Source organism: Cynara cardunculus (assembly GCF_001531365.2).
Source record: "Cynara cardunculus var. scolymus isolate 2C chromosome LG 11, CcrdV1, whole genome shotgun sequence".
Taxonomy (NCBI): domain Eukaryota; kingdom Viridiplantae; phylum Streptophyta; class Magnoliopsida; order Asterales; family Asteraceae; genus Cynara; species Cynara cardunculus.
The window spans coordinates 15,422,767-15,449,230 of record NC_037538.1 but is presented as its reverse complement, the minus strand read 5'-3'; the positions used below and the strand labels follow the sequence as shown (position 1 = coordinate 15,449,230).

Below are 26,464 nucleotides of genomic sequence, written 5' to 3'. Positions count from 1 at the left end.
ACTCAAAAACTATTCAATATTGAACTCATTTCGAAGGTATTAACGAGACGATTATAATGGTGTAACTTGTTAAAATAAAAAGATATTTTTTAAACATGTTTTAGTTGATGTACGATTATGTATGTTAATTTAATAAAGGTGCAAAATGAAAAACTTAAAAGTAAAAGGTGTAAAATAAATTAATTAAATAATTACATGAAGTGTAATTTAAAATTATAATATTAAACAAATTGATTGAATGTGAGAGGGGTCGAATGTGAGAGGGAGGGGGTGTATAACTGATCGTAAGGGGGTGGGGATATCATCCCCTATAAATAACCAAAAATATCATAGAGAGGGAATTGAAAAAGTCAACCTCATTATAAAAAAAAAATTAATTATTAATTATATATTATAAACCCGATTCTGATATTTTTTTTAATTATTTTTTGGTCAGATTTGGAATCATGTAAAACAAGATTATCTTCGTAAAAAACAATATTTTTATACTTGAAACTTCATGGTAAAAAATAAAAATAAGTTGAATCTTCATAGCGAAAACACTGTGAACAATATTTTGCTATGAAGTTTCAAATGTAAAAACGTTGTCTCACGAAAACAATCTGATCTCATGTGAATGAACCCAACCATTAAAACCCATATTTGCTTTTTAATTATTTAATAAAGTTGGGATTTCAGGAAAATAAGCCATTTAATTTTTTTTGAATGACATTTACTTGAAAATATATATATATATATATATATATATATATATATAGACGGAGGTTCAAACGAAAACACTTTCATTTGATGAGAACGTGAGAACATTTTTATCGTATATGATAATACGCGTATAAGAATGATAGCCATTGAAAGAGACTTACCACGAGAGAGACAAAAGAATAGTCGCAAAGCAAGTGTTGGAAGACTTGGAATCGGTTGATCTTCTACATAAAACGAAGAATCCAGTTCCTACAATTTGAGCCATAACCGAACATATCAAAGCAGCAATCCCATAACCAAAGGCCTTGCTTCGTGCCAAATAGCATAGCTCTCCGTCCACTCGAATCTCCGTCTTCTGCCAAACCAAATTAACGTCTAATCAAGTTCAACAGATCATCAAATTACGATATATATATATATATAGAGAGAGAGAGAGAGAGAGGATTGATGTGAATATATATGTATATATATATACCTTGGATTTGGTGAACTCAGAGATGATGCAGAAAGCAAAAGAAGCAATGGAGAAGGAGATGATGATGATGGTGATGAGGAGAACATGATGAGAGATGATGATGGTTTTGTATGGTTTTTCCATGTAAAAGATATATGAATATAATTAGAGAAAGGAAAAGAAGGAGATTTAGAAGAAGAGTTACTCAAAGGAAAAAGGAAAAAGGAAAAGGAAAAGGAAAAAGTGGTGGTTAAAATGAATCTTTCATTTCTTAAGTTGGGAGGTTGGGGGTAGGAGTAGGAGTTGGAGCAGGAGATTGCTTGGAAGTTGGAAGGAAGGTAGATATACCATCCCTACTTCAATGTATTTGGTTCATAATTGCGCCTTCGAATATTCTGGTGTTTATGGACTATAATTATATATATATATATATATATATATATATATATATATAAGTTTGGGGAGGAGAGGAAGTGAAAGGGGCATACCATCTTTTGGATATGTCTATTAGATTCGTGAAATCCTATCTCAACAACAAATCGAAGTTTAAATTAAAAATAACAATAACTTTGGTAATTTTGATTTCAGATATTTTGTAAGTGGCATTTTAGACATTTTAGAAGTCTTATCTTTCCTCTCTCCTATCTGGCGTGAACATTTCATTGAGATATCCACTGTATATATGTTGTGATACATTAATTAGGATCATTCTCTCTATATTACCTATTGATATCTACTAATGTCCATTGTGATACCAGTGTATACACGATGTGATACCCTTAGATACACAATACGATACACTGTAAAAATCGAAAACGCAGAATGTGATACAAATGAAACAACGAGATACGCTTTGTGTTACGGTTAATAAAGATTCAAAGATAATACAATGTGGGGAGTTATTGATTTTATATATTGTGGTGGTTATGAATTTCCTATTTATGGAGAGAATAAATTAATTACACATATTTATGGGTTGTCTTTTATATTACTAAATTACTTTTTCCTATTTGTTTAATAAACAACATAATTATCTTAAATGAATAGGTCATATTAGATATTACGGTTATCACAAACTACTGAGTTCTTATTTGATTAATTAGGTATTTTTACCCCCCCACAGACACACACACACACACACACATATATATATATATATATATATATATATGATAGTAAAAATAACACACGTAAACCGTTTTTTTATTATCCTAAATATGTATTGTTCTCGTTTGAACCCGTCTCTTTCTCATTTCTCCCTCTCTTTCTCTCTCTCTCTCTCTCTCTATATATATATATATATAGGGTATATTTCTTTTACAACCTTGTGTATTTGTACAACCCTTGCAACCCAATTAATTGAGATATTTATAGAAATGATAGGAGTACATTTATTATGATTTGAATATTTATGGAATATGAATAGAGTTCATTAATTATGATTAATACTTTATATTAGGAAACAATCAAAATTTCTATAAAATCACATATTCATCAAATGAAATGGACAGTTGAAATTGGATTGTATTGGTTGCACAAATGTCAAAGGTTGTATAATAACCAACCTATATATATATATATATATATATATATATATATATATTTATAGGGATGATTTACTTTACAAACCAAGCCATTTGTACAAACATACAAATCATCTTTATCCATCAATTTTATTGTTTAATTTAATAAAATTGTTTCATATAATTCTTTTATTGATGAAATTGTTTAATATATTTTTGTTTCTATGTAAAAATGAAATTATTTTATATATTTCTCATTTTAATGGAATTTGTTTTCTAAAATTAATATGATAAAATTCATAATTAACATCATCCACAATAAAAATGACTAATCAACTCTGATATTTAAAAAATGAAAAAAAATATGATTGATTAAATGAGATTTGTACGGTTTATACAAATGAGGAGGTTTGCATTTAATCCTCTCTTTATATATAAAAGAAGTAAGAAACGAGAGAGGACGATGTAGTTGCTTCATATATATATATATATATATATATATATATATATTTCAAATTTAAGGATGAATAAAAGTCTTCTTGTAGCCACAGATGTTTAAATACTGTGACTCTGGGCTATCCGCAAAGCAGATGGTCATCCTGGGATTAGTCGGATCACATAACGAGTTGAATATTAAGGTTAATTAAAAAAAAAAGTAAGAAGCGAGAGAGGATTATGTAGTTGCTTGATCATGGGTTGACTCCGTAGGTAACTTCCAAGGTCGTTAGGTAGGAGAAAGTGCGAGAGAATAGTTATGTCAAGTTATATTCACTCGTGTCATATTCCTTCTAATCGTGGGATTGCCTTACCAAATCATGTGCTATTTTCAATATTATTTTATCTTATAATAATAATAATAATAATAATATTAAGCATTTAATTTTATATTTTTAATTTTCATTAAAATTTAAATTTAAAATGTACTAGAAGGGTACTTGTGCAATGCAACGAGATACATCTTGATTTTAATATTTTATTTTAATTTTTATCGCAGTCGATGTTATAATATAATCTTATGTAATATTGAAAAAACAATAATGTTTTTTTTTGAATAAAATATAAATTTGAAAATATAATAAAAATTTGATAATAATATTTCGATATTAGTATCAAATTAACTATTTAAAATTCCTCAATTTTTTTGTAAATTTTTAATTCAATTTTTTAATTATAATTTAATTTAAGTTCAATAACGAAGTAATTTATATTTGATTTAATAATATAATTTTCTTATAATACTAGAAGTGTACTTGYGCAATGCAGCGAGATACATCGTGATTTTAATATTTCATTTTATTATTTATCTCAGCTGATGTTATAATATGGTTTTATGTGATTTTGAGAAAACGATGGTGTTTTTATTTTTGAATAAAATATATGTTTGAAGATATCATAAAAATTTGACAAAAATATATCGATATTAGTATCAAATTAACTATTTGAAATTCCTCATTTCTTGTGTAATTTTTTAATTCAATTTTTTAATAATTTAATTTATGTACAATAACGAAGTAATTCATATTTAGTTTAATAATATAATTTTTTTATAAAGATAATAATTATTTATTTTGTTGGAACTCGATAATTATTCTAATTATATTTTAGATTTTTTATATTTTAAAATGAGATAATAATTAAGTATTCTGTTAGAACTTAATGATTATCCTAATTATATTTTAGATTTTTTATATTTAAAATGAGATGTTTATCCTGTATTTGATTGTGTTTATTTGCAGTTAGTTACACGAATTCAGATATGGGATGAAATCGGATAGGAATGAACGGGTTTAAGAGTTTTTAAGAGTTTAAGAGTTTTTAAGAGTTTAAGAGTTTTTAAGAGTTTTAGTCAAATGCTTTATAATATAGTATAGATTTTAGATTTTTTTATATTTAAAATGAGATGTTTATCATGTATTTGATTGTGTTTATTTGCAGTTAGTTACACGAATTCAGATATGGGATGAAATCGGATAGGGATGAACGGGTTTAAGAGTTTTTAAGAGTTTAAGAGTTTAAGAGTTTAAGAGTTTTAAGAGTTTAAGAGTTTTTAAGAGTTTTAGTCAAATGCTTTATAATATAGTATAGATTAAGAGTTTAAGAGTTTTAAGAGTTTAAGAGTTTTTAAGAGTTTTAGTCAAATGCTTTATAATATAGTATAGATTAATAAGTAATTATTTTGTTAGAACTCGATAATTATTCTAATTATATTTTAAAGTTTTTATATTTTAAAATCAGATGTTTATCCTTTATTTATTATGTTTATCCGCAGTTAGTTATATGAATTCAAACATAAAGGTTTAATAAGTTGTACTTATTCATAATTTACTTGTAATCTTGAATTTTAAGTAATATGCATCAATATACAGTATTTCATACATAAAAAATGGTTTTTAAATTTTTTTTATCAAATGCTTTATAATATAGTATAGATTATTGTATACGTACATCCTCCTAAAATTTCGCATTTCAATTCCATAAAACTAATTCAATCAACTCATAAACAATTTGAATATATAATAAATATTAAATCTTACTAACACAACAAAATACTTCATAAATTTTAATTGGATCTTTTTTATGAAAATTATATCAATTTTTCATTCTCAGTTTACCATAAAAAAATTCTTGAAATTGTTATTGAATCAAAACTAAAGGATTTCTCAATGATAATCTCTTAGTTTACTTTCAATACGTTGAGTCTCATCCCGATCTAACACAACTTTCCTTAATCTATGAAATCCATTTTGATTTTCTTAAACTCAAAATAAGAAAAACCAGAAGAAAATAACAGGAAAATAGGAAACCAGATAGATGGTATTATTTGATCTTTAGAAAAGTAAGATGTAATACATTATACTGCATTTTTACCATTTATTACATGAGACCTTATAAAGACATGATAGTAGTCGACATCGTTGGCTTGTTTCTTTCAATAATATCACACGATGGTATCAGGGTAATTTGTTGTCTTTTGAAAAAAGTTAATCAGGAATTCCAATAATAGGTTAATAATACGTGTACAGCACGAATGTCACATTCATAGACCCTCATATTGACTTTTAGAAAGTCATCAGCCGTGTACATTTAACATAACATTACAGTTGTCTTTCAATTATTATTAGTTGGATCATATTGATCAAATGACTTGACTCAACAAGCAACGACCCCGAATACATGCTAGTGCCACTTCTTTATATGTACCTCTATCTATGCGGCTCGGACAGTACCCAAATATCTTATATGTGTTATCAATTGTTTTGGATCTATGATCATTAATTGGAAACGAAAAATCTACTCAGACTAATGGTCAAGAAGATTATAATAATACATATAGATTAATCGAAGACAGCCTTATTTTTTGCACACTTTTTGCAGTTGAGGGTTTTTGTGAAAATAACTGTTATATTCTCTGGCATATGAGATGTGTATGCATACATCCCACCCCTAATCCCACTTCTGAGTAGAATATATTGATCTGGTTTGATATCGTTATTAATAATAAAAAAATTAATTAAAAAAGGGTAAGAATGAACAAGTGGGGAAAGTAATGGTTATGGTAAGGTGGGATTATTCTGGTTACAAGTTGCAATGTATTGACCCCCTTTGATAATTCTAAAAGGGGAACAAGTTGGTTGTAGGAATCTAAGTGAAATGGTTGATTACCAATTATATATATATATATATATATATATATATATATATATTTAGGGATGATTTTGTTCAATCATATGATGTCATGTGTTATGTCAACTTTTTTTTTAAAATGGGTGTTTAAAAAGTTTATTTGATTCATATGTATGTGACGATGAATTCGGACCTATAAACTTAGGGGGTGTTTGGGATGCTTATCTGAAACGACTTATGTTTTTTTTTACAAAAGCACTTATCAACTTATTATAAGTTAGATTTAACTTATTCAAAAACTCCTTATTACCGGTTTAGCACCGGTATAAGTTGTTTATCCAAACACTCAGAAATGCTTATTATCTGTGTCACACTGGAATAAGTCAATAAGTTGTTTTTATAAGCAATCCTGAACACCTTCTTAGATGGTTAAAAGCTACTTATAAATAAAAAAATAGGGCAATCACATAGAAAAGACGTATGTTTTAAGGTCATTCTCAATCTAAAAACTAGTGTCATATATAATTGCTTTTAACCGAAGACCACAAATCAACGTATTTGTTGTTCACAAACAAATTAGGAGCAATACATACATATACATATACATATACATATACATATACATATACAAAGGGAGCTTAATAAGAAAGACAAAAGAAAATTAAGAGGGTACCGAATACTTGTAATCAAACAATTATCTTCTTGTTGTCACCTAATGATAGCCTCACAGAGCCAAACAGAAACTTGATTCACATGTGCATCATCATTTTCTTAAGAAAAAAAGGAGGTTTAGAAAAGAACCTAGAAAGAGAAAAATAAACAATTTATCTAAACCGTTAAATTAATTAATCCAAAGAAATGTTTACAGTATCTTTTAAATTAAAAGATCCCCCACCCCCTACGGCCATAACTTTTGATCAAAATTTAACAAAATATAATATTCTAAACCATAAGGATGCTGTCTGGTTGGTTTAAGTTTGTCTCCAAAGATCAAAAGTACCAGGAGGTCTCATGTTCAAATCCAATAAGGAATAAAAATTCTCTTGTGGCCACGGAGGTTCAAATACGGTGACTCCGGTCTATCTGCAAAGCAAGTGGTCGCCCTGAGATTCGTTAGCTCGCATAGCGGGTTGGATATACAGATTAATCAAAAAAAATATAATATTCTATATAACTTGACATCCAGATTAATATTTTTTTTTATATATTTTTTTGTGGTTTTTCAGTTCTTATTTTTATACCCTTAAATCCAACCCTTATATGCATGTGCGTAGGTGTTTGTTTAGTCAATGTTTAAGTGCCTTAGATTGACTACTTGTTGTGCCATATTTGTCAAACTTGAACGCCTATTTTCTTGGGATTTGTGATTTCCTCTGAGTCGTTAGCGATATCTTTTTTTTTTATACATTATTTGGCAAATCTAAGCTAACTTATAAGTTAGCTTGTTTTTTAAGTAATCGTTTGGATGTACATAAACTAACTTTTAAGGTAGTTTATTTATAAGCTATTTTGAGTAACTTAAGAAGAGCTTTTTGACACTTCTTTCAATTTTGACCTTGATTAATATTAATTATAACTAAATATTAATTTATAGTGATTAATATTTATTAATTAATTTAATTATATATTATATTTTATTAATAATTAATAATTATTTATAAATGTTATTAATTATAGCATTTTTTTTTATTATTATTCAATATATCTAATTATCAAAAAGCAAATATAACAATTCTAAAAATGTTTATGTGAGTTACATAAAAATTAAAGTTATACTTATTTTATTTCATAGATAATTAAAATAAGCTAAATAATATAAATAAAATATTTAGTTTGATTATTAATTATATTTTTGAAAAAAAAATCAATTTCAAATACGATGAATTGAACTATCTACAAAATGAATAGTCACCCTGAAATTAGTCAACTCACATAACAAGTTTGATATCCAGGTTACTAAGCAGGGAAAAAAAAAAGCAAGAACCACACTCCAATGAAGTGAAACATTGGGTGGAATTGGGTTTTGTTCGTTTGATGAATTCCGCCGGTTGTTTCAATCGGTCGTCGGGGATCGGATTGCTAAATATATGGATGTACAAGTCTTTTATGCATGATTGTGTTCTCTGTTTTTATGTTTTTGTTTTTTATTTTTGTTAGATAGTCGGTCAAATTCTTGATTCTTGATATGATCTGTACATAGAATGTGTTTTTGTGATTATTTGTTATATATGTATATTAGGAGGAAGGAAAAAACAATAAAAGTATGAATGACGAGTTATAACACATGGAAAAAAAAAATAGTAAAGTATATTTTAACAATGCATGGTTTAAATTTGGATTTCAAATGTCAAAAGTGTTTGGAGGTCTCAGGTTTGAATGCAATGAGGAATAAAAATCCTCTTGTGATCACGGAAGTTCAAATGCGGTGACTCCAGACTACCCACAAAACAGGTGATCGCCCTAGGATTAGTCGGCTCGTATAACGAGTTGGATATCCAAATTAATCAATATATATATATATATATAGAGAGAGAGAGAGAGAGATAGAGAGAGAGAGAGAGAGAGAAAAAAGTTTACTTTGCAAACCATGTTTTTTATACAAACCTTACAAACCAATTATATCCATTCATTTTCATGATCAAATGCTATGATTAAACAAAAAGACTGCTTGAAAGCTAATCCTGTCTTCCTTCTTGTTTGACTGACTTTAAAAAAAAGCAATTAAAAAAATGGCTTATGAACACCCTACAGAACATTAAAGCAAATTATGGTAAATTAGCAGTAAGCCAAGACTTGAGAAAGCTAGTACATATGATAACTTATTTTCAACCAACATAATGCAAAAGATTGGAATGAACCTCTACTTTGTTTATAAAAAGCCATTAAAGTTGATTAATTTTTGCATAAGCAATAAATATAGCATCCGACCATCAAATAATTTAACACAAATAAGAGTCAGAAGTTTTTAACATAAATATTTTACAAATGAGTGAGTGAAGTGCATATAACGGGCCTACATCACTTTCAAGTAACCGGTTAACATAAATACATATGATAAATATCGATTACCAGGTTGTATATTGCAAGGCTATTTGGCCGTCAAGGAGCTCCAACCTTAATCTAACCCTGTTTTAGCAGGTTTCATAATGAGATTAGCTCATAAGCAGTTGGGAAGTTTGCACAAACAGTTGAGAACTTCATGTTGTGTTACTATTCAAGCATGTTTGGACACACTCTAGCATGTCTACAAAACAAAGAATACAGAGCAAATGTGCCTCCTTCCCCATTGTCATCAGCTTTTAGCACAATGAACACATATTTCAACAAAAGAACTAAAGTAAGAGTCCAGAAAATAAAATAAAGTGCCCCAAAGGTTTCTTCATTAGTCTCTAAATGTTCAATATCTCCTGCAAAAGTGCTTTTGAACACATATAATGGTGATGTGCTCGAATCTCCATAAACAACACCCAAGCTTTGATAAGCCAATGTCAAGATTGTCTTCCAAGACTTTTTTGTGTAAACAATAATAACACAAATTTCAAATGGGTATTGTCTAAAAATCCCTAAATTAAGAAATTACAACATACCCATCTTACCTTTAGATGATTATGATGAAACCCAGTTTCTAGATCCATGATAAGTTGTCTCAGGTCAATAAAGAAACCACCTTTATCTTGATTACTCGAATGCCCATTTAGGAAAACTAATCAAAGTGAGTTGAAATTGCGATTTAATGGCTAAATCTTGATTGAAAAGGTGGAACTGAAGAGTTAAATTAACTAATCAACTAAAATGGCAAGCACTTTAATGTGAAGAAAGTGCTCAAAAAGGCAGTTGAACTAAAATAAAAAGACGAAGAAACCAAACATGAAAAAGCTACAAAAAGCTGCGTAATTGGAGCATAAAAACTGTATTTCAATACTTCATGTATGATAGTGGAAGAGTATGTGATTTCATTGAGGGATTTCAGATATAGATTACATCCCAATTATCACCTCCTCTTCTTATTTGCTCATATTTTGTCACTTTGTGATCATCTGATTCACAAAACCAAATGGGATCCCATACACAAATTCCACTCAAATAAACAACTTGTACACTTGCCATCAATTTTGCAACCTAAGAACTCATCAGTCTTTGCAACAACACTTACCTATATCATAATTAAACTCCTTGATCTCTATTTGTTGTTTCTGGAAGAACTTGGTGGTCATAGGAATGTATAGAATCAAATTGACTCCAATCATGACATAGGTTGAAACAATAAATTGGTCATAGGAATGTCACATGCATTGAAGCTTATCCTTTAAGAATATCTATTTATCTGAAGCTTTGATTCTTTAAGAAGTTGTATTTCTTCTATAATGTATGCATATTTCTTGAATGAAATGGAAATTTAATAGCCTTAACTTCTCAGTTGTGGAAGCATTAGACTTGATGAATTCGAATTTAAGCGACAAAATAATGAGGATTATGGCAAACTTTAGAATGTAGTATATGAATCAAATGAAGTATTGATGTACATAACTCATGGAAAACTTTAAAATGGGAAAAGTAGTATGCAAATATCACATTTGGAGAAAGGGAGGCTAGCTTGAGTTCCTAAGGTGCTCAATCTGAAAGTTGAAAAGAAAGCTTAAAATGAACATCATCACATAGGAATAAAGTGCAAATAAGTATAGAAATTATGTCACATGTTCCATAGGGGTGGCAATGGGTCAGGTTAGATTGGGTTGGGTTGAGTTCGGGTTCAACTCATTTATTAAACAGGTTGAAAATCTCAACCCAACCCAACCCATTTAATTAAATGGGTTGAGAAACCCAACCTGTTACCTAAATGGGTTGACAACGGGTTGACCTGTTTACGATTTTCTTAACCCAACATGTTAAATAAATGGGTTGAATATGGATTGACCCATTTAATTTTAAAATTTTAAATAAAAAAAGGACTAGACTATTTAATTTTTTTTTTAATAAAACACAACCACAAATACAAACAAATTATTCAAAGTTTGAATAAAATACAACCACAACAAATATATTGTTCAAAATAAGTTGGATTAGACTTTGGAGGCGATAATGGAGTAATGGACTTCTTAGGGTTCATGATTATTAAGAGTATGGAGGCGATTGAAATTTGAAATTTCATCTCACGAAGGCAGGATTTTTAATTAAAAATAAAACAAAATTAAAAACTAGAATGTTAGATATAATGTTAAGAATAAAATAAAATTATATAATATTTTAAATAGGTTGAAAACAGGTCGAAAAATTAAACCCAACCCAACCCATTTATTTAAATGAATTAGGCGGGTTGACCCATTTATTTAAATGAGTTGAAAATATCAACCCAAACTGCTAATTTTGGGTTGGATTCGGATTAGGTTAGCGGGTTGGGTAATTTTTTGCCACCCCTAATGTTCCATAAATACCATAAGCATCAAATTCATGTACACTTTGAAGCAAAAAAAAAAAGTAACTCTCAAATAAAAGAATTTGAAAAATTAAAGCACCCAGTTTATAAAAACATATTTACACAATTTGTGAGTGCAAAAAATAACTTAAGAACACTTGCTTTGCAATGCAAATTAGTATTCTAAATTGTAGCAGTTTCAAACACAGATATAAAATGAAGAGAAAAGCAAATCCATGGACTAACATGAGATTTTAAAATTGTATGGAGTGAGATTGCTACAAAATAAGTGAAAGTTCACCCCTCTCAAACCCTAAATTCAAAAATCAAAACAAATATCAGAAATCATTAGCAAATACTTAAAATGTGTTCTGGTTGTTGTACCCCTAAGTGAAATTGTTGTAGCCCTACGTAGTCACCGGGTAGAGCTGAGTGAGAATCGTCGTTCTTGGAGCGGGATCGCCATTTCCAATTTCCAATTTCCAAAACCAAAAGTTTCCTGAAAATGTTTTAGATAAAGTAGACAGAGAACACAAAATCAATTATTAAAAGCTTGAGCAGGGATGGAGAAAAACCGAGCAGATATTGATTATTGAAATTCAAGCAAAAATATAGAGCCCAAGGGCAAAAGAAGAAATGTCAAACCTGAAGAACATGGAGAAACCGAGTGGAGGAGAAATCAACAATCGTGACCGAAAACAGGGAGAATGATATTGCACATAGCGTGAATCTGGTGAGGTTAGTGTTTTGAGAAAATTGACTGAGAAGAGAAGAGAAGTCGGACATGGGAGATAATTCAGGAGCATGGGGAAGAAACGTGGGAGGTGGGAAGACAATCCAGGATATCTGCTATGAAGCTTGTACACTAAGCATACAAACTGTAACTCGTAAAATTCAACAAAAGTTGTTTTAGCTGCTTATACATATTATATATATATATATATATATATATATAGAGAGAGAGAGAGAGAGAAACAATCAAATGCAAACCACTCATATTTGTACAAACCGTGCAAATCACTCTCATCCGTCGATTTTATTGTTTAATCTTATGAAATTGTTTCATATAATATTTTTTTTGATGAAGTTGTTTCATGTATGATTATGAAATTGTTTTATATAATACTTATGAAATTTTTATGAAACTGTTTCATGTATTTTTCTCTAAAATTAATATAATGAAAATGATAATATTCATGATTAACACTCTCCACAACAAAAATGATTGATCATAATTACAAAAAAAATGAACAAAATGAAAAATTACGATTGGTTGAATGAAGTTTGTACGGTTTATACAAATAACGTCGTTTGCAAAGTAAACCTCCTATATATATATACACTATATATATATATATACTATATTATAAAGAATTTGACAAAAACTCTTAAAAACTATCGTTTATACATGAAATACCGCTTATTGATGCATATTACTTAAATTCAATATTACAAGTAAATTGTGCGTAAGTACATTTATTAAGCTCTATATTTAAATTCATGTAACTAAATATAGATAAATATAACGAATTACAAGATAAAATTCTTATTTTAAATATAATAACTAAAATATAATTAGGATAATTATTGAGTTCTAACAGAATACTTAGTTATTATATTTATAAAAATTATATTATTAAACCAAATATAATCACTTTGTCATCAAACCTAATTAGATTATAATATAAAAAAATTGAATTAAAAATTGAACTTTTATATATTTTTTTAATTTTTATGATATTTTTAAATTTATATTTTATTAAGAAAAACATAATTGTTTGTTCAAAACCACATAAATTCGTATTATAACATTGACAGAGACCAAAAAAATGAAACATTAAAATCGAGATATATCTTGCTACATTGCGCGAGTAACCTTCTGGTATATATAAAAAGTTTAAAAACAATTATTTTTTCAAAAACACGTGATTAGAAGAAAAAAAACGTTCGGTCTAAAAGCTGGCCCGTGGTTTTCTAAGCGCACCCGATTCGACCCAGAGTTTTGAAACGGACCCGACATATGCCAGCCTCTCCAAACAATAACGTATATATTTTGTATGTATAGCCGTTGCAAGAATATCAAACACTCTGTAAACTCGGCCCCTTTTCTTGCTCTCGATCTGCTCCATTCGCCATTAACGCATCTCCTCGTCTTCATCTTCATCTTCATCTTCATCTGCTTGCAATCGCTCCTCTTAACTTTTCTTTTCTCATACTTTAATTGGTTTATCGTTACATTTAGTAGATATATTTTTTATTTTTGTTATATACGATTTTGTTGTTTCTTCATCTTACAATCAGGTTATGGATGCAGGAAATCTGTCCGCTAGGTCACCTTCTCTTTCCAATCAGAAGCATCGGAGGAGGAATTCTCGTGATGATAATGTAAGAGCGTGTGTGTATTTGTGATTCTTTTTTTGTACAAAATTTAAGGTAATTTAGGGTTTTTCTGGATCTGATGCGGTTCTTTGTGTTATATGAGGTGTCTTGGTTCGGATTGTGAATTTGTTTGTGATAATTTGTCTTTAGGAGACTTCTTGCTGTGTCATTAGTCACTGATTAGGACTCTGTGATTATGATTAGTTGATCAGATCTTGATGGAGATGAATCATTCATCCACACTTAGGTGCTGTTTACCAAATTTTCTGTTAAACAACTTCAGTTATAGAAATGTATTTAATTGCTTCTATTTCTTCTTGGAAATGTTTTTGATGTTAAAATGTTTCCTTCTATGCCTGAAAAGAAGGGTTTATTATAGGAAGTGTTTTGTGTTCTATGAAAACCAAAAGTATTCTTGGTTCATACATTGAGATATTCGGTGTTTCTATAGACTGTTTGCAATGAAAACAGAAAAAAATACACAACTTATGAACCATGGTAGTCTGTCATCCTAACTTTTTTGTAGCAGCCAAAGAGATGTCATCTGTGCTTGAATTGTATCTTTGTAATACATTTTGGTACTATTTCAAGTGAATTTTGGTTTATATCAAGGTTTTTGTAGCTGTGTAATGTGGTTGTTCATGTATATTTTGGTTTGAATCTGCACGCACTTACTGAACCTACCTATTTTGGAACACCAGTTGGATAGGTTCATCCCAAATCGTTCGGCAATGGATTTTGACTTTGCGAACTACATGCTTACGGGCAGGAAGGTTGAAAAGGAAAGCTCCTCTCCATATTCACCATGGAGAGAATCTTACCGGAAGCAACTTGCAGAAATCTTCAATGTTAACAGGACACGGATCCTTGCATTTAGAAACAAGCCACCGACTTCACTGGATGGTGTCAAGGAGATTCCGCCACCTTCCACCATGTCAAAATGTGCAAAGCGAATGAGACATATTTCCCAAGTATGTCATCTTTCTTCAACTCTCATTTCGATCTTAAACCATAATCATCTTCTGTCCTGTTCTAATCTTTGCATCTGAGTTTTTATAGATGGTTAGTTGATTCGATTTTTATGGGTTTTTCTTCGTTTGGCAATAACAGTCGAGTGAAAGGACTTTGGATGCACCTGAACTTGTGGATGATTACTATTTGAATCTGCTTGATTGGGGTGTTGCCAATACTCTCGCTATAGGTCTTGGAAACAGTGTGTATCTTTGGGATGCATCTGAAGGGACCAGCTCTGAACTTCTATCAACGGATGATGATTGTGGCCCAATTACAAGTGTCAAATGGGCACCCGACGGAAGACACATTGCAGTCGGATTTAACAATTCCGAGGTTCAGCTGTGGGACTCTTCCACCAATCGATTGGTATTATATGTTTCCTCTGTTTCATTTTGAAAACTGAAGAGTTTGAGGATTGATCTCGAAACTTTTGTGGGGTTTTTATTTGATCAGCTGAGGACTCTTCGAGGACATGGATCGAGGGTCGGGTCGCTTGATTGGAACAACCACATCTTGACAACAGGGAGCATGGACGGTTTAATCATCAACAATGATGTTAGAATAAGATCACCTAATATTGGGACATACAGAGGCCATCATCAGGAGGTTTGTGGATTGAAATGGTCAACGTCCGGTCAACAACTAGCGAGTGGCGGCAACGACAACCTTCTCTTTATATGGGACCTCTCATGCAGCCAGAGGCTCCACCGCTTCTCCGAGCATACTTCAGCTGTAAAAGCCCTGGCCTGGTGTCCGTTTCAGAGCAATTTAGTGGCATCTGGTGGTGGCGTAGGTGACCAGTGCCTTAAGTTTTGGAACTCGAACACAGGTGCGTGCTTGAATTCGGTGAACACGGGTTCACAAGTGTCATGCTTGCTTTGGAACCGACATGAACGAGAGATTTTGAGCTCTCATGGGTTCAATGACAACCAACTCATTCTTTGGAAGTACCCTTCTATGGTTAAGTTGGCAGAACTTCATGGGCATACTTCAAGGGTGCTACATATGAGTCAGGTATGTGAAGTCTGGTCGCTGAAATGCTACTATGCCCGTACCAAACAAGTCTCCATGATAAATAAATAAACAAGTAAATATATAATAATGTTTAATTGTTTGATGTTTCTATTTTAGGATGTCTCAAAATAAACGGTCCACTTTCAAAAGTAAGTTTACACTTTCCTACTCTACTATGAGATAGAGAGAGTTTGTCTCTCTGTATTATTAAGGGTAAAAGTGTCAATTTGGTTTAAGAATTATAATAATTACATATTCCAAAAACTGTGTGCCATATTGTGGACATTTATTTTGGGACGAATAGAGCTCGTGTTTTAATCAGGAAGGGCAATGACAATTTCACCGCTAACAATATCGGTACATCATCTCATAATTGATGATAGAACTGGAAAGTAGACATTTACTTTGAACATGAATATTTGCGTACTTTTTAATTAGAATTGGAAAGTAAACGCTTACTCTTAAAAGTGTACATTTATTTTGAAATAAACTAAAAAGCATGGACACTTATTTTGGTAGGGAAAGAGTACATGCAAATAAGTGGAAATGTACAAGTGTCTAATACATTAGTTTTACCTTTATCTATTTCAGAGTCCGGATGGGTACAAGGTTGCATCGTTGGGTGCTGATGAGACGCTAAGATTTTGGAACGTTTTTGGCACACCAGAAGTGACCAAAAACACAAAGGCGGAGGAGCCGTTTGCTTCTTTTGCACGTATCAGATGAAGTATATGATCAAAACCAGACGACAGTCACGAAAGTTAAGTTTGTTTGTGAAGGGATCGCACAAAATTTTTGTCCTATCAGAAGACGAAATTAGTCCTCATACCCGAAGACATGTAAAATGGCTGAATCTGAATAAGTTTGATGGCATAAATTGTCTTCCTGGACACGTGAAATTGCATCTTTAGAATGACTCGAGACTTTTATTACTTTTACTTCATTTGGATGATTTATAAATAAGCATTCTACTAGACTTACACAACAAAACCCAACACAAATCAACATCATAGAAACACCAAAAAAGAGCCCACAAGAAAACTATTCCAACAACCGAAATAAAAAGGAAACCGTTTCCAACATGAAAATAACACAATCGAGACCGAAAGCTCCACAAAAAAAAAATCACTTGCTCAAAATCACCAGTTAAAAAAGATGAGTCCGTTATCAGTCATTTGCCGAATCACGAACAACTGGAAAACAAATGAAAATGGATGCACTTTACTAGTACAAGCAATGCTATCTAAAACTCTTCCATAACCATATTGACCGGAGATAAACCCACCACCACCCACAGCTGGTTTTGATGGTGAAGTCATCGACAAATTAGTCATCCAGGTAATAGTAAGACCCAGCAAATTTCTGCTCCCTGTCCTTTGTTGAATTAAGCTTGTTGATTCTTGGTCGAAAATTAGTTGGGTCCCGCCTAAACGTAATGTTCAGATGCTGTACCACATATCAACCACCAATTACACACTTGGTTAGCAAATGATGAACACGATAGGTCCATAACACTGGAACTGAATGGAACCAGATCAAACCGAAATCAAAATCTCAAACAAGTTACAATTCCATATCAGTTTGAAAATTTTGTTTTGATTTTTATCTTTCTTTAAGAATGTCTTATTTGAAGAATCCAAGCAGAATAGATGGTTACTGGAGCAGGCGAGAAAACCCAAAAAACAAAGGAGAACAAGGGACCCTATCAACCGTTGGATCTAAAATATAGATGGGTCAAATCCCAATGTAACCGCCCCTATTATTCGCAACAGCCGAATTAAAATAGAATAATGGTTCAGATTGGTTCCCTTTTTCTAGCGTTCTCTCTTGAACCCACACCTACTAGAGCATGATAGTAGAAACATACATTACACATTTCAAATTTTTCCTACAGGTGAGATTAAATTTGGTTTTTAACAGGTTACAGACCAGCCAAGAACGAATTTTCTAACACATAACGGAACCAAAAGGTGTGTTATTTGACCGGTCCAGTTTTGTCTGTTCAAAGCAATTCATGCACATTCCTAATAGAACTGTTGGTGAAATAAGAGCATGTTTTCTTATTTTGAAAACGAAAATTTAAGCAGAAAAAGAAAAAAGGGAAGTTGGATTAACAGTGAGTTTGATACTTACAGATAAGAAGAGATTCATGCCGGTCAATAACGACTGAGGTGCATTTGCAGTACAGTCAACAGATGGTGTCCCTTCGTAAACGATCACCCTGTCTGCTAGATAAGTTGCCATTATGAAATCATGTTCAACCACAAAGGCAGTCTTCTTAGCGTGTAGTATAAATCTCTTTATAACTTTTGAAGCAACAATACGCTGCTCGGAATCGAGGTATGCACTTGGTTCATCTATCAGATAAATATCAGCAGGCTGAAATAGAAACACAAGATGCCAAGTAAGATCTCATAAATTATTGGCTAACCAGCACTATCAAATACAAAGACTTCAGTATAAATCGAGCCCTTCCAAAGTACTAAACCTGTTAACTAGGATACATGATAGAGGTGTACCCTATTTACGATAACGCAGTCCAGAAATTAAAAAAACAAACGAAACAAGCATGGTATATCCCACTCGAAAGAAAGTAGGGTCTAGAGGGATGTACGTAAACTTATCTCCTGCCAAAAGAGTAGAACGGTTGTTTCCGTGAAAACCCCAGCTTGTGCAAAAGTGTGAGCGAAAAGAAAGAAAAAAAAAAGGAATAGTACAATAAAACACAGAAAAAGTAAAGAAAACCACACACCCTCAACCACTCTTTAACTCCCTTCTTCTCATACATCAACAGTGAAGCTATATTATTAGTATTAGGTTAACATGTGCTATTGCATAAGCTGCAATATACAAACCAGCAAAAGCAAGATGTCTTGGATAAAGTTTTTGGGTATATCTATCATTAGAAATGCATCAAGCCAAGCGCACACCCAGAAATGAAGGTTTGGTCTACAGGTCTCATGCCAATAAAGAACTCTAATAATAAAAGTTCACGCGTCCTTTAAAAAAAATGACAAATCCAAGATGGATATATTCAATCAATATCACATACTAGAAAAGTAGAAATAAAAGAGCATCATCTTTTCTGTGATATTCACATCATGAATTCTAGATCAGAACAAGAGACTGTCAGCCAAATCAAGCTTGATGTAGAAATTCAGAACAAAGTAACAAACATCAGCTTTGAAACTGTAAAGTATGTATATGTGTCTATATATATATACATATATATTATAACAGACACAAAAGAAGCAGAAGCATAGGACTACAGTGCATTATCGATGATCTATACAGTGCTTATTGTGCAATTTCAGTAACAAACAAATCAAAAAAATGGTTCCTTAGAAAGTAAATAAAGAAGAGAAAATCACCTTGCCAAGGCACAGGCACAATGCAACTCTTTGCAGTTCCCCACCAGAAAGATTCACAACCTCTTGATCCATTAGCTGCTCAATTTGAAGAGGTTTCATGACATCTGATACAAACTGAGGATGCATATATGAGTCACGAATCTTTTGATGCAGCAAATGCCTGACTGAGTGAGGGAACTTGGGACTGATCTTTTGGGGCTTATAAGAGACATTAAACTCAGGTATCTCTACATCAGTGTCTTCCACAGTATCAGGCTTCAGTAAACCAGCCTACATATTTGATAAATATAGAGACTTAGGCACACCCAAGATACACAAGATAACAATAGTCACATTTTCTATAAAGAAATAGGTCTCACCAGCATACGGATAAATGTTGTCTTTCCTGTTCCATTCTCACCAAGCATTACTATGATCTGTGAGTCTGTGAATTCACCCTCAAGCACCTTAAGTTTGAAACCACCCTGCGTTTTAGACATAGTGGGGTATCTGTAGCGTGCATATGTTTCAATTTCCTCGGCAGTCTCCTGTGGTGTCTCAGCAACCTTTTTCGGGTAGAGCATAGAGGTAGAAAAGGTCATTTCAAACAAAATCAATGATGTTGCTGGTGAACTTATAATAATGGTACTAAAAACTAATGAAAATTTTACCTTAAAAGTAAGAGATTCATCACGAAAACGAAGATTTTCTGTGGGCACATAACCTTCCAAAAATATATTAATCCCTTCTCTGACAGAAAAGGGCAGCGTTACAACACCATATGCACCAGGCTTCCCATAAAGGCAGCAAATGAAGTCTGATAGGTAATCAAGCACACTTAGATCATGTTCAACAACAATCACATAGCTGAAATGGAAGTTTCAGAGTGAAATTGTGTTAGTATTAGTATCTTAACATCATAAACTAAAAAGCCAACTGAAGATTCCAAACAAAATCAGTAGAATAACCTATTAGGTCTAAGCAAGGATCTGATAACTTGAGCAGCTTTAAGCCTTTGTTTCACATCAAGATAACTTGAGGGCTCATCGAACATATATATTTCTGCATTCTGTATGGCAACAACAGCAATCGCAAACCTCTGAAGCTCTCCACCAGACAAATCTCCAACATTACGATCTATAACCTGATTCAGCTCGAGATCAGCACAAAGCTCTGCCTTCACATCTCTTTCGTCCTTTTGTTCAAGCACTTGTCCAACATTCCCTTGAACTGCTTTTGGAATATGGTCGACATACTGGGGTTTTATGATAGCCTATTAAAGAGAAAAAAACTAATCAAAAAATTGGAAAAAAACAAAAATAAAATTGTCTGATGGTCATTACATCAGAGCCATGGGCCATCATCAACAAAAATGGGAATAAAAAATACCAAATCACAATTTGAGGAACAAATTATATATACACACATTAATGCTTACATTAATGCAAGCATCCTCCCAGAGAAACTACAAGGTATTCCAGTAAATGTGATGTAACTGTAATCAGCCCCCTAATTGGAAAGATTGAGACCTATATTGATCATCCCAAAGAACAAACGACACTTATTTTGAGACAGAGGGAGTAACAAGTAACTGAACAGCGAGAAAGCAGACTACATGATTGAGAGAATTCAACCTTATCAAGAACATTTCTGAAGAAAAAAGAATCGTTTTAAAAAGTGTTACAAGGAGTGAGCCACATGGCAAGCAATCCCTCAAGAGAAATGGGGCATATTGTTACACCTAATATCTCATCTATATGATATCAAAACAAGTCTCAACCCAACTAAACCATCCTCTAATCATCTGTCACTCCATGTTTAGTCACCTTGAACTTCAAAAGACAATAACTTATAGAATATCAGTATTTCTATTCCAAAAGTGATCCTGCTTTACGTAATTTCCTTATCTTGCTATTTGTATATCCTAAAATCAAAAACCAAACCAAGCAACTCAATATCCCACTTGAAAGTAGGGTTTAGGGATGTTTGCAGACCTATCCTCTACTGCGGTTGTTTCCATGAAGACCCCCGACTAGTACGCTTCATTGGCACTTAATGACAACACACTAGCATTAAAATGTGATAGTCTTAGGTGTTGCTCTTCACCCATGAGTTCAATTTAGTAAAAGAGATCGTGATTTTAATCTGGCAAGAAACATAAAAATCCAGTACTCTAAACAGTAGGACAATATGAAGTAGAATGCACCTTTAGATTATCTTCGAGAATACGCGTGAAGTAGTTTTGCAACTCAGATCCACGAAAGTATGTCAAAATCTCTTGCCAGTCTGGAGGGTTCTGGAAAAATAATTGAAGCATTAATTAATTTTAAAAAAAAAAAAGATAATATAAAATACTCTTTCCTGCACTAGAAAGAGATCGATGATAGATGATCAGCAGATTTACATTAAAACGCCCCAAATTGGGTTTCAATTTTCCGGCCAAAACTTTGAGGGCTGTAGACTTCCCAATTCCATTTGTTCCCACCAAACCAAGAACTTGCCCTGGTCGTGGGACAGGCAACCTGCCATTCGAAGTTTCTCAAATCAGTGTTCAGCATAACAGCAACACACCAGTGCAACGAAGCAGTGTGGTTTGTAAACCTGTGTAATTTGAAGGTATTGACACCATAACGGTGAGTTGTATCTTTATCCAAATCCTTTGGTAAATTGATGATCTCAATTGCATCAAATGGGCATTTCTACATTAACAAAGCAAAGAATATCAGGTTTGAGCTGCAATTCCTGTTGGTCTGAAAGCAGAAAGTAACACAAAAGAATATCACAGGTGCACAAACCTTAACACATATCCCACACCCTATGCATAGCTCCTCCGATATTTGCGCAATCTTGGATGCAGAAGTGACCTCAATACACAGCTTACCTGCCAAAAGAAAGTGAATGTCAAGTGCATAACCATTACAAGATCTCTAGGCCTAGAAACCATTACAAGATTACCATCGTATCCATAAAGCATCAAAACTCAAACAAAGTGCACCATTGTATGCAATAATAGATAGAAAAACTAATAACCAACATAAATAAAAGAAACTCGAAAGAGATACAAAATAAATATCTACAACCTAATTGAGAGAACAGCTTCATGTACCACGGAACCATTGTTGTGAAAGACGCACCTGGACTCCTGTCTAGGCACGAGGTCCATAAGGCACAACTTTGGTGCATCACCTTCACTGAGGCTCATCAGCTTCAATGAGGCACATGCCTCATCCTGAGGGTGCAGGGCATGTGGCATGAGATTCATGGAAGTGATGCATACGTAAATAGTACCATCCATTTCAATAAATCAGCAAAAAGAATTCTTAGGCCTCTTAGGAGTTTGAAATCCAGACCCAGGAAGCATTTAGTATGCGTAACGCGTGTCTCGACTTGTGTTCATCAGTTAAATTTTCTCAACTAGGAGGTAATCTTTATAATATTTTCAAAGCAATTTACCATCGGAAAAAAATAGCTATTTAGAAAAGTAACTGCACCAAAGTAAAGAGATACCAAATTCTTAATAGTTAATTCTCATATAATTATAACATCTATTAACATTTTTGTAAGTTAGATAAACCACTTGTACATCCACTAAATATCGGCTTAATCCATACACACCATCAAGTGCTAAAAGGGTATGAACCTGACTAGCTATGGTTAATGCTGTTTAGAACACTGATTGATTATCATAGGTTAATACTTAATACTTAATAAGTTATCAACACAGTTGATGATTCTTCAAGTGATGTTAACTAAAATTCAATTGTTTACATTGTTAATGCTAACATTAGTAAATATCAATAGCAAACTAAATTTAGTGGTGAACTCATTTTATATTATTGCCAAGACTGTAATCAATAATTCGTTAATTAAATGTCAAATGTTCTTTATATGTATGATGTTAACCATAATATAAATATGATGTTAATCATGCTTGTGATGCATTAGTAGACTCGATATTTTAACCATATATGCCCATTCTCACCCCTTTGAATGTTGTTTGCACACACCTCACCATGTGCGTCATGCCTAGGCCCTGGCATGACCTTTGTGCCATGGTGCATATCATACCTTACTAACACTACACATAACCTATGTGTTAAAGCTGCCAATCGTACTCCATCCTAAACCAAATCCGCTTAGAATTTCCCTTCCTTTAATACAATCAAGGAAGATAAACCACTTTACGTATAAAAACAAACATCACCTGGTTTATCATAAACAATTATACACATTCAAACTATCCTATATCTCCAAGTTGGCTCATTCACTTGCCAAGCGCTTTTCATGGTCAATCACACTTCAGATTCTTGGAGCATTACAATTTTAATTCTCAAGCATCTAAAGTCCAGTTTACAAACACCTCCACCATTCCTAGATTGGTAAATAATCAGACTTCACCAATTCCTACAAGTCTTTCCTAGGCAACCTATTCCTCTATGTAGATGAACAAGTGAAGTTCCTCTTTATCTCGATCAATGCCTCTCAATTTCCACTTCAATATCACACCAAAATGGTTCTTAAATGATCTAAGCTCAGCAGCGTCTTTAAAGTGTGACAAATAAGCTTAGTCCCTCTTATGCCATACAATGTACAACCCAAGTAACTCTTGTATCAAAATGGTTAAACTTTTACACTTTTCGGGCATCCTTTCAGTCCTCCTCGGTCCATACAACAATGTACCAAACAAAGGTACTAGTATCACTATCTACCCAAAGTAGAACCAGATGTACCTCGACCAATTCTGAAGTATCTTACCAACTACCATGTGCAATAATCCTTATATATCATTAACTTTTCGAAAGCTTCCTATGTTATAAATCTACCTACAACCTTCATCAACATCATGAAAAGTTTGTCAGCCTCAAATTCTAGAATTTACCATGGAACATGTCAAACTAGTGAATAACTGCTCCATGTTTCTAACCACTTCCACAAATAATTATAACTCCTTTAATATGGTTAAGATGACTGAATTCTCTAGTTTCCTTATGCAACTATTTTCAACTTTAGGCTTCTGAAACTTGTGACGGCCTAACATCATAACTTGTATCATCTATGACATTCATTATACAATCAGTCATAACATTCCTCATTCAACCACTAAAATGCTGTGAACTAAAGGCGTATGTCAGCCTTCTTTCTTCAAGCAATGTGGTCCAGAAAACGTACATATCCACCGGTAGGGTTTATCATCTTCTCTACATTCTTTGTCATTTATCTAAGTTATTTGCATCTCGGACATGGTTATGAAGCCTATATGTATAACCCTAGCTATGCAAAAGGTGATTGCAACACGCCTTATTCTGTCAGCCCCAAGGAGATGAAGTCAGGTCTAGTTACATTGTCATATTGCGTCATTGGGGTGTGGGTTCAAGAATATAATTTTTGTACCAATGGTTGAACTGAGTTGGATATAAGCTTCAACAAGATTTCTTGTATTATAGTTAAGTCTAATCACTTAGCTATACTGTTATATGCCTGATTTGCATATAAAAAATGCCTCACTTTCCACAATGCCTCAATCCATTATGATGAAATAAAAGATGACATGTAAAACACTCCAATTTTGTCATGACAACAGTCACGATTCCGGACATAAAACAGTTTATATTTATCAGGCATTAGTCTGAAGATTAAACAATAAGGGTACAAATTTATAGAACCAACACCAAATATCCTGTATAAGCTAAACCACCGATCACATGGCAGATGCTAAAATATTTACGCAATCCCTTGAACCTGAGTATTATAAAAATATACATATGAACCAAAGCAGGTCCTATTCCTTTCTCCATCAAAGAGGACAGAATCAGCTCAATGTGTAGTACCCTACCATGTTAGAGCTGCCATCAATCCGAAGTGGAACCAGACAACCAAAAATCAAACGATACTCCCTCCATTCCACACTGAATTACTTAAATACTCTCTCTGAATCTACAAACTTCTATATCATTATCTACCTACGATTAAACCATACACATGAATCTCAATTACAACAAAAATAAACCCTGTACGTATCAATATAGAATAACAACGCAAATTTAACTAAATCAATAGAACACATACATCAAATCAAAAACATCATCGAATAGATAAAAAGGAACAAGTTTCGTGATCCAAATTCGATAAATAGAGAATTAGACAATTTTACCAGTTTTGACAACCGGGCAGCTCTTTTTACATTCTTGACGACACTTCTTCGGCTTGCAACGGTCTTCTTTTAGGATGGCAATACGCGTTAATCTATCGGCCATTGATGAAATGATCGAAAAGAGAAACAAAACCTTGCAGTTCAGAGAAGAAAGAGTGCGGCGCGTGTTCGGAACACAATGACGGCTCAAGGGTAGAAAACCCCAGCAGACATAATACGGAGAGTAAATTACACTTCTGGTCCCTGCGGTTGACACTACCTACCAAATCTAATCCTTATTTTAAAATAATTACAATTTTAGCTTTTATAGTTGACACTTCTTGAAATATATATTTAGCTCCTTAACTTTTGTATTTTATAAATACACACTTAACTTTCAATAATATACATTTTAACCCCTTAATTTTTGTATTTTATAAATACACACTTAACTTATAGTAATGTACATTTTGGCCCCTTAACTTTTGCATTTTATAAATACACCCTTAACTTTTGTATTTTATAAATACACACTTAACTTCTCGTAATATACATTTTGGTCCCTTAACTTTTGTATTTTATAAATACACATTTAACTTCTAGTAATGTACAATTAACCCCCTTAACTTTTGTATTTTATAAATACACACTTAACTTCTACTAATGTACAATTTGACCCTTTAGCTTCTAGTAATATACATTTTGGCCCCTTAAGTTTTGTATTTTATAAATATACATTTAACTTTCAGTAATGTATATTTTGGCCCCTTAACTTTTGTATTTTATAAATACACACTTAACTTCTAGTAATGTATATTTTGGCCCCTTAAGTTTTGTATTTTATAAATACACACTTAACTT

General features: G+C 32.3%; 3 protein-coding genes across 3 annotated transcripts in view; 1 reads left to right on the top strand and 2 right to left on the bottom strand.

Moving 5' to 3' along the window:
• LOC112521991 overlaps positions 1 to 1,387 on the bottom strand; it is a 3,672-nt gene extending 2,285 nt beyond the window's left edge. The window contains exons 1-2 of the mRNA XM_025131027.1: positions 1,178 to 1,387; positions 864 to 1,057 (exon numbers count right to left, since the gene is read on the bottom strand). Coding sequence (XP_024986795.1) covers positions 864 to 1,057; positions 1,178 to 1,300 — 317 coding nt within the window. The 5' untranslated portion in view covers positions 1,301 to 1,387. The remainder of the gene's footprint in view (positions 1 to 863; positions 1,058 to 1,177) is intronic.
• Positions 1,388 to 14,002: 12,615 nt separating this feature from the next.
• On the top strand, positions 14,003 to 17,026 carry LOC112522043 (cell division cycle 20.2, cofactor of APC complex-like). The gene is made up of 5 exons (XM_025131105.1): positions 14,003 to 14,101; positions 14,797 to 15,066; positions 15,206 to 15,475; positions 15,563 to 16,123; positions 16,715 to 17,026. Exons 1-5 carry the CDS (start codon positions 14,021 to 14,023, stop codon positions 16,847 to 16,849), a joined length of 1,317 nt encoding a protein of 438 aa, XP_024986873.1. The 5' UTR covers positions 14,003 to 14,020; the 3' UTR covers positions 16,850 to 17,026.
• Positions 17,027 to 17,185: 159 nt separating this feature from the next.
• On the bottom strand, positions 17,186 to 25,727 carry LOC112521225 (ABC transporter E family member 2). Its single transcript, XM_025129952.1, has 11 exons — positions 25,625 to 25,727; positions 22,269 to 22,354; positions 22,075 to 22,172; positions 21,878 to 21,995; positions 21,680 to 21,769; positions 20,442 to 20,746; positions 20,145 to 20,340; positions 19,854 to 20,039; positions 19,495 to 19,764; positions 18,257 to 18,502; positions 17,186 to 17,569 (listed from the first exon to the last, which is right to left on the bottom strand). The coding sequence occupies exons 1-11, from the start codon at positions 25,725 to 25,727 to the stop codon at positions 17,450 to 17,452; spliced, it is 1,818 nt and encodes a 605-aa protein (XP_024985720.1). The 3' UTR covers positions 17,186 to 17,449.
• Between the last annotated feature and the right edge of the window lie 737 nt (positions 25,728 to 26,464).

Excerpts from the sequence above, each read along its gene's own strand:
- LOC112522043 (XM_025131105.1), top strand. The coding sequence starts at position 14,021 with ATGGATGCAGGAAATCTGTCCGCTAGGTCACCTTCTCTTTCCAATCAG. Across the intron at positions 15,067-15,205 it reads GAATGAGACATATTTCCCAA|TCGAGTGAAAGGACTTTGGA; the intron begins GTATGTCATCTT and ends TGGCAATAACAG. Across the intron at positions 16,124-16,714 it reads GGGTGCTACATATGAGTCAG|AGTCCGGATGGGTACAAGGT; the intron begins GTATGTGAAGTC and ends TATCTATTTCAG.
- LOC112521225 (XM_025129952.1), bottom strand. The coding sequence starts at position 25,727 with ATGGCCGATAGATTAACGCGTATTGCCATCCTAAAAGAAGACCGTTGC. Across the intron at positions 20,747-21,679 it reads TTCTCGAAGATAATCTAAAG|GCTATCATAAAACCCCAGTA; the intron begins GTGCATTCTACT and ends TCTCTTTAATAG. Across the intron at positions 19,765-19,853 it reads CAACATTTATCCGTATGCTG|GCTGGTTTACTGAAGCCTGA; the intron begins GTGAGACCTATT and ends TCAAATATGTAG.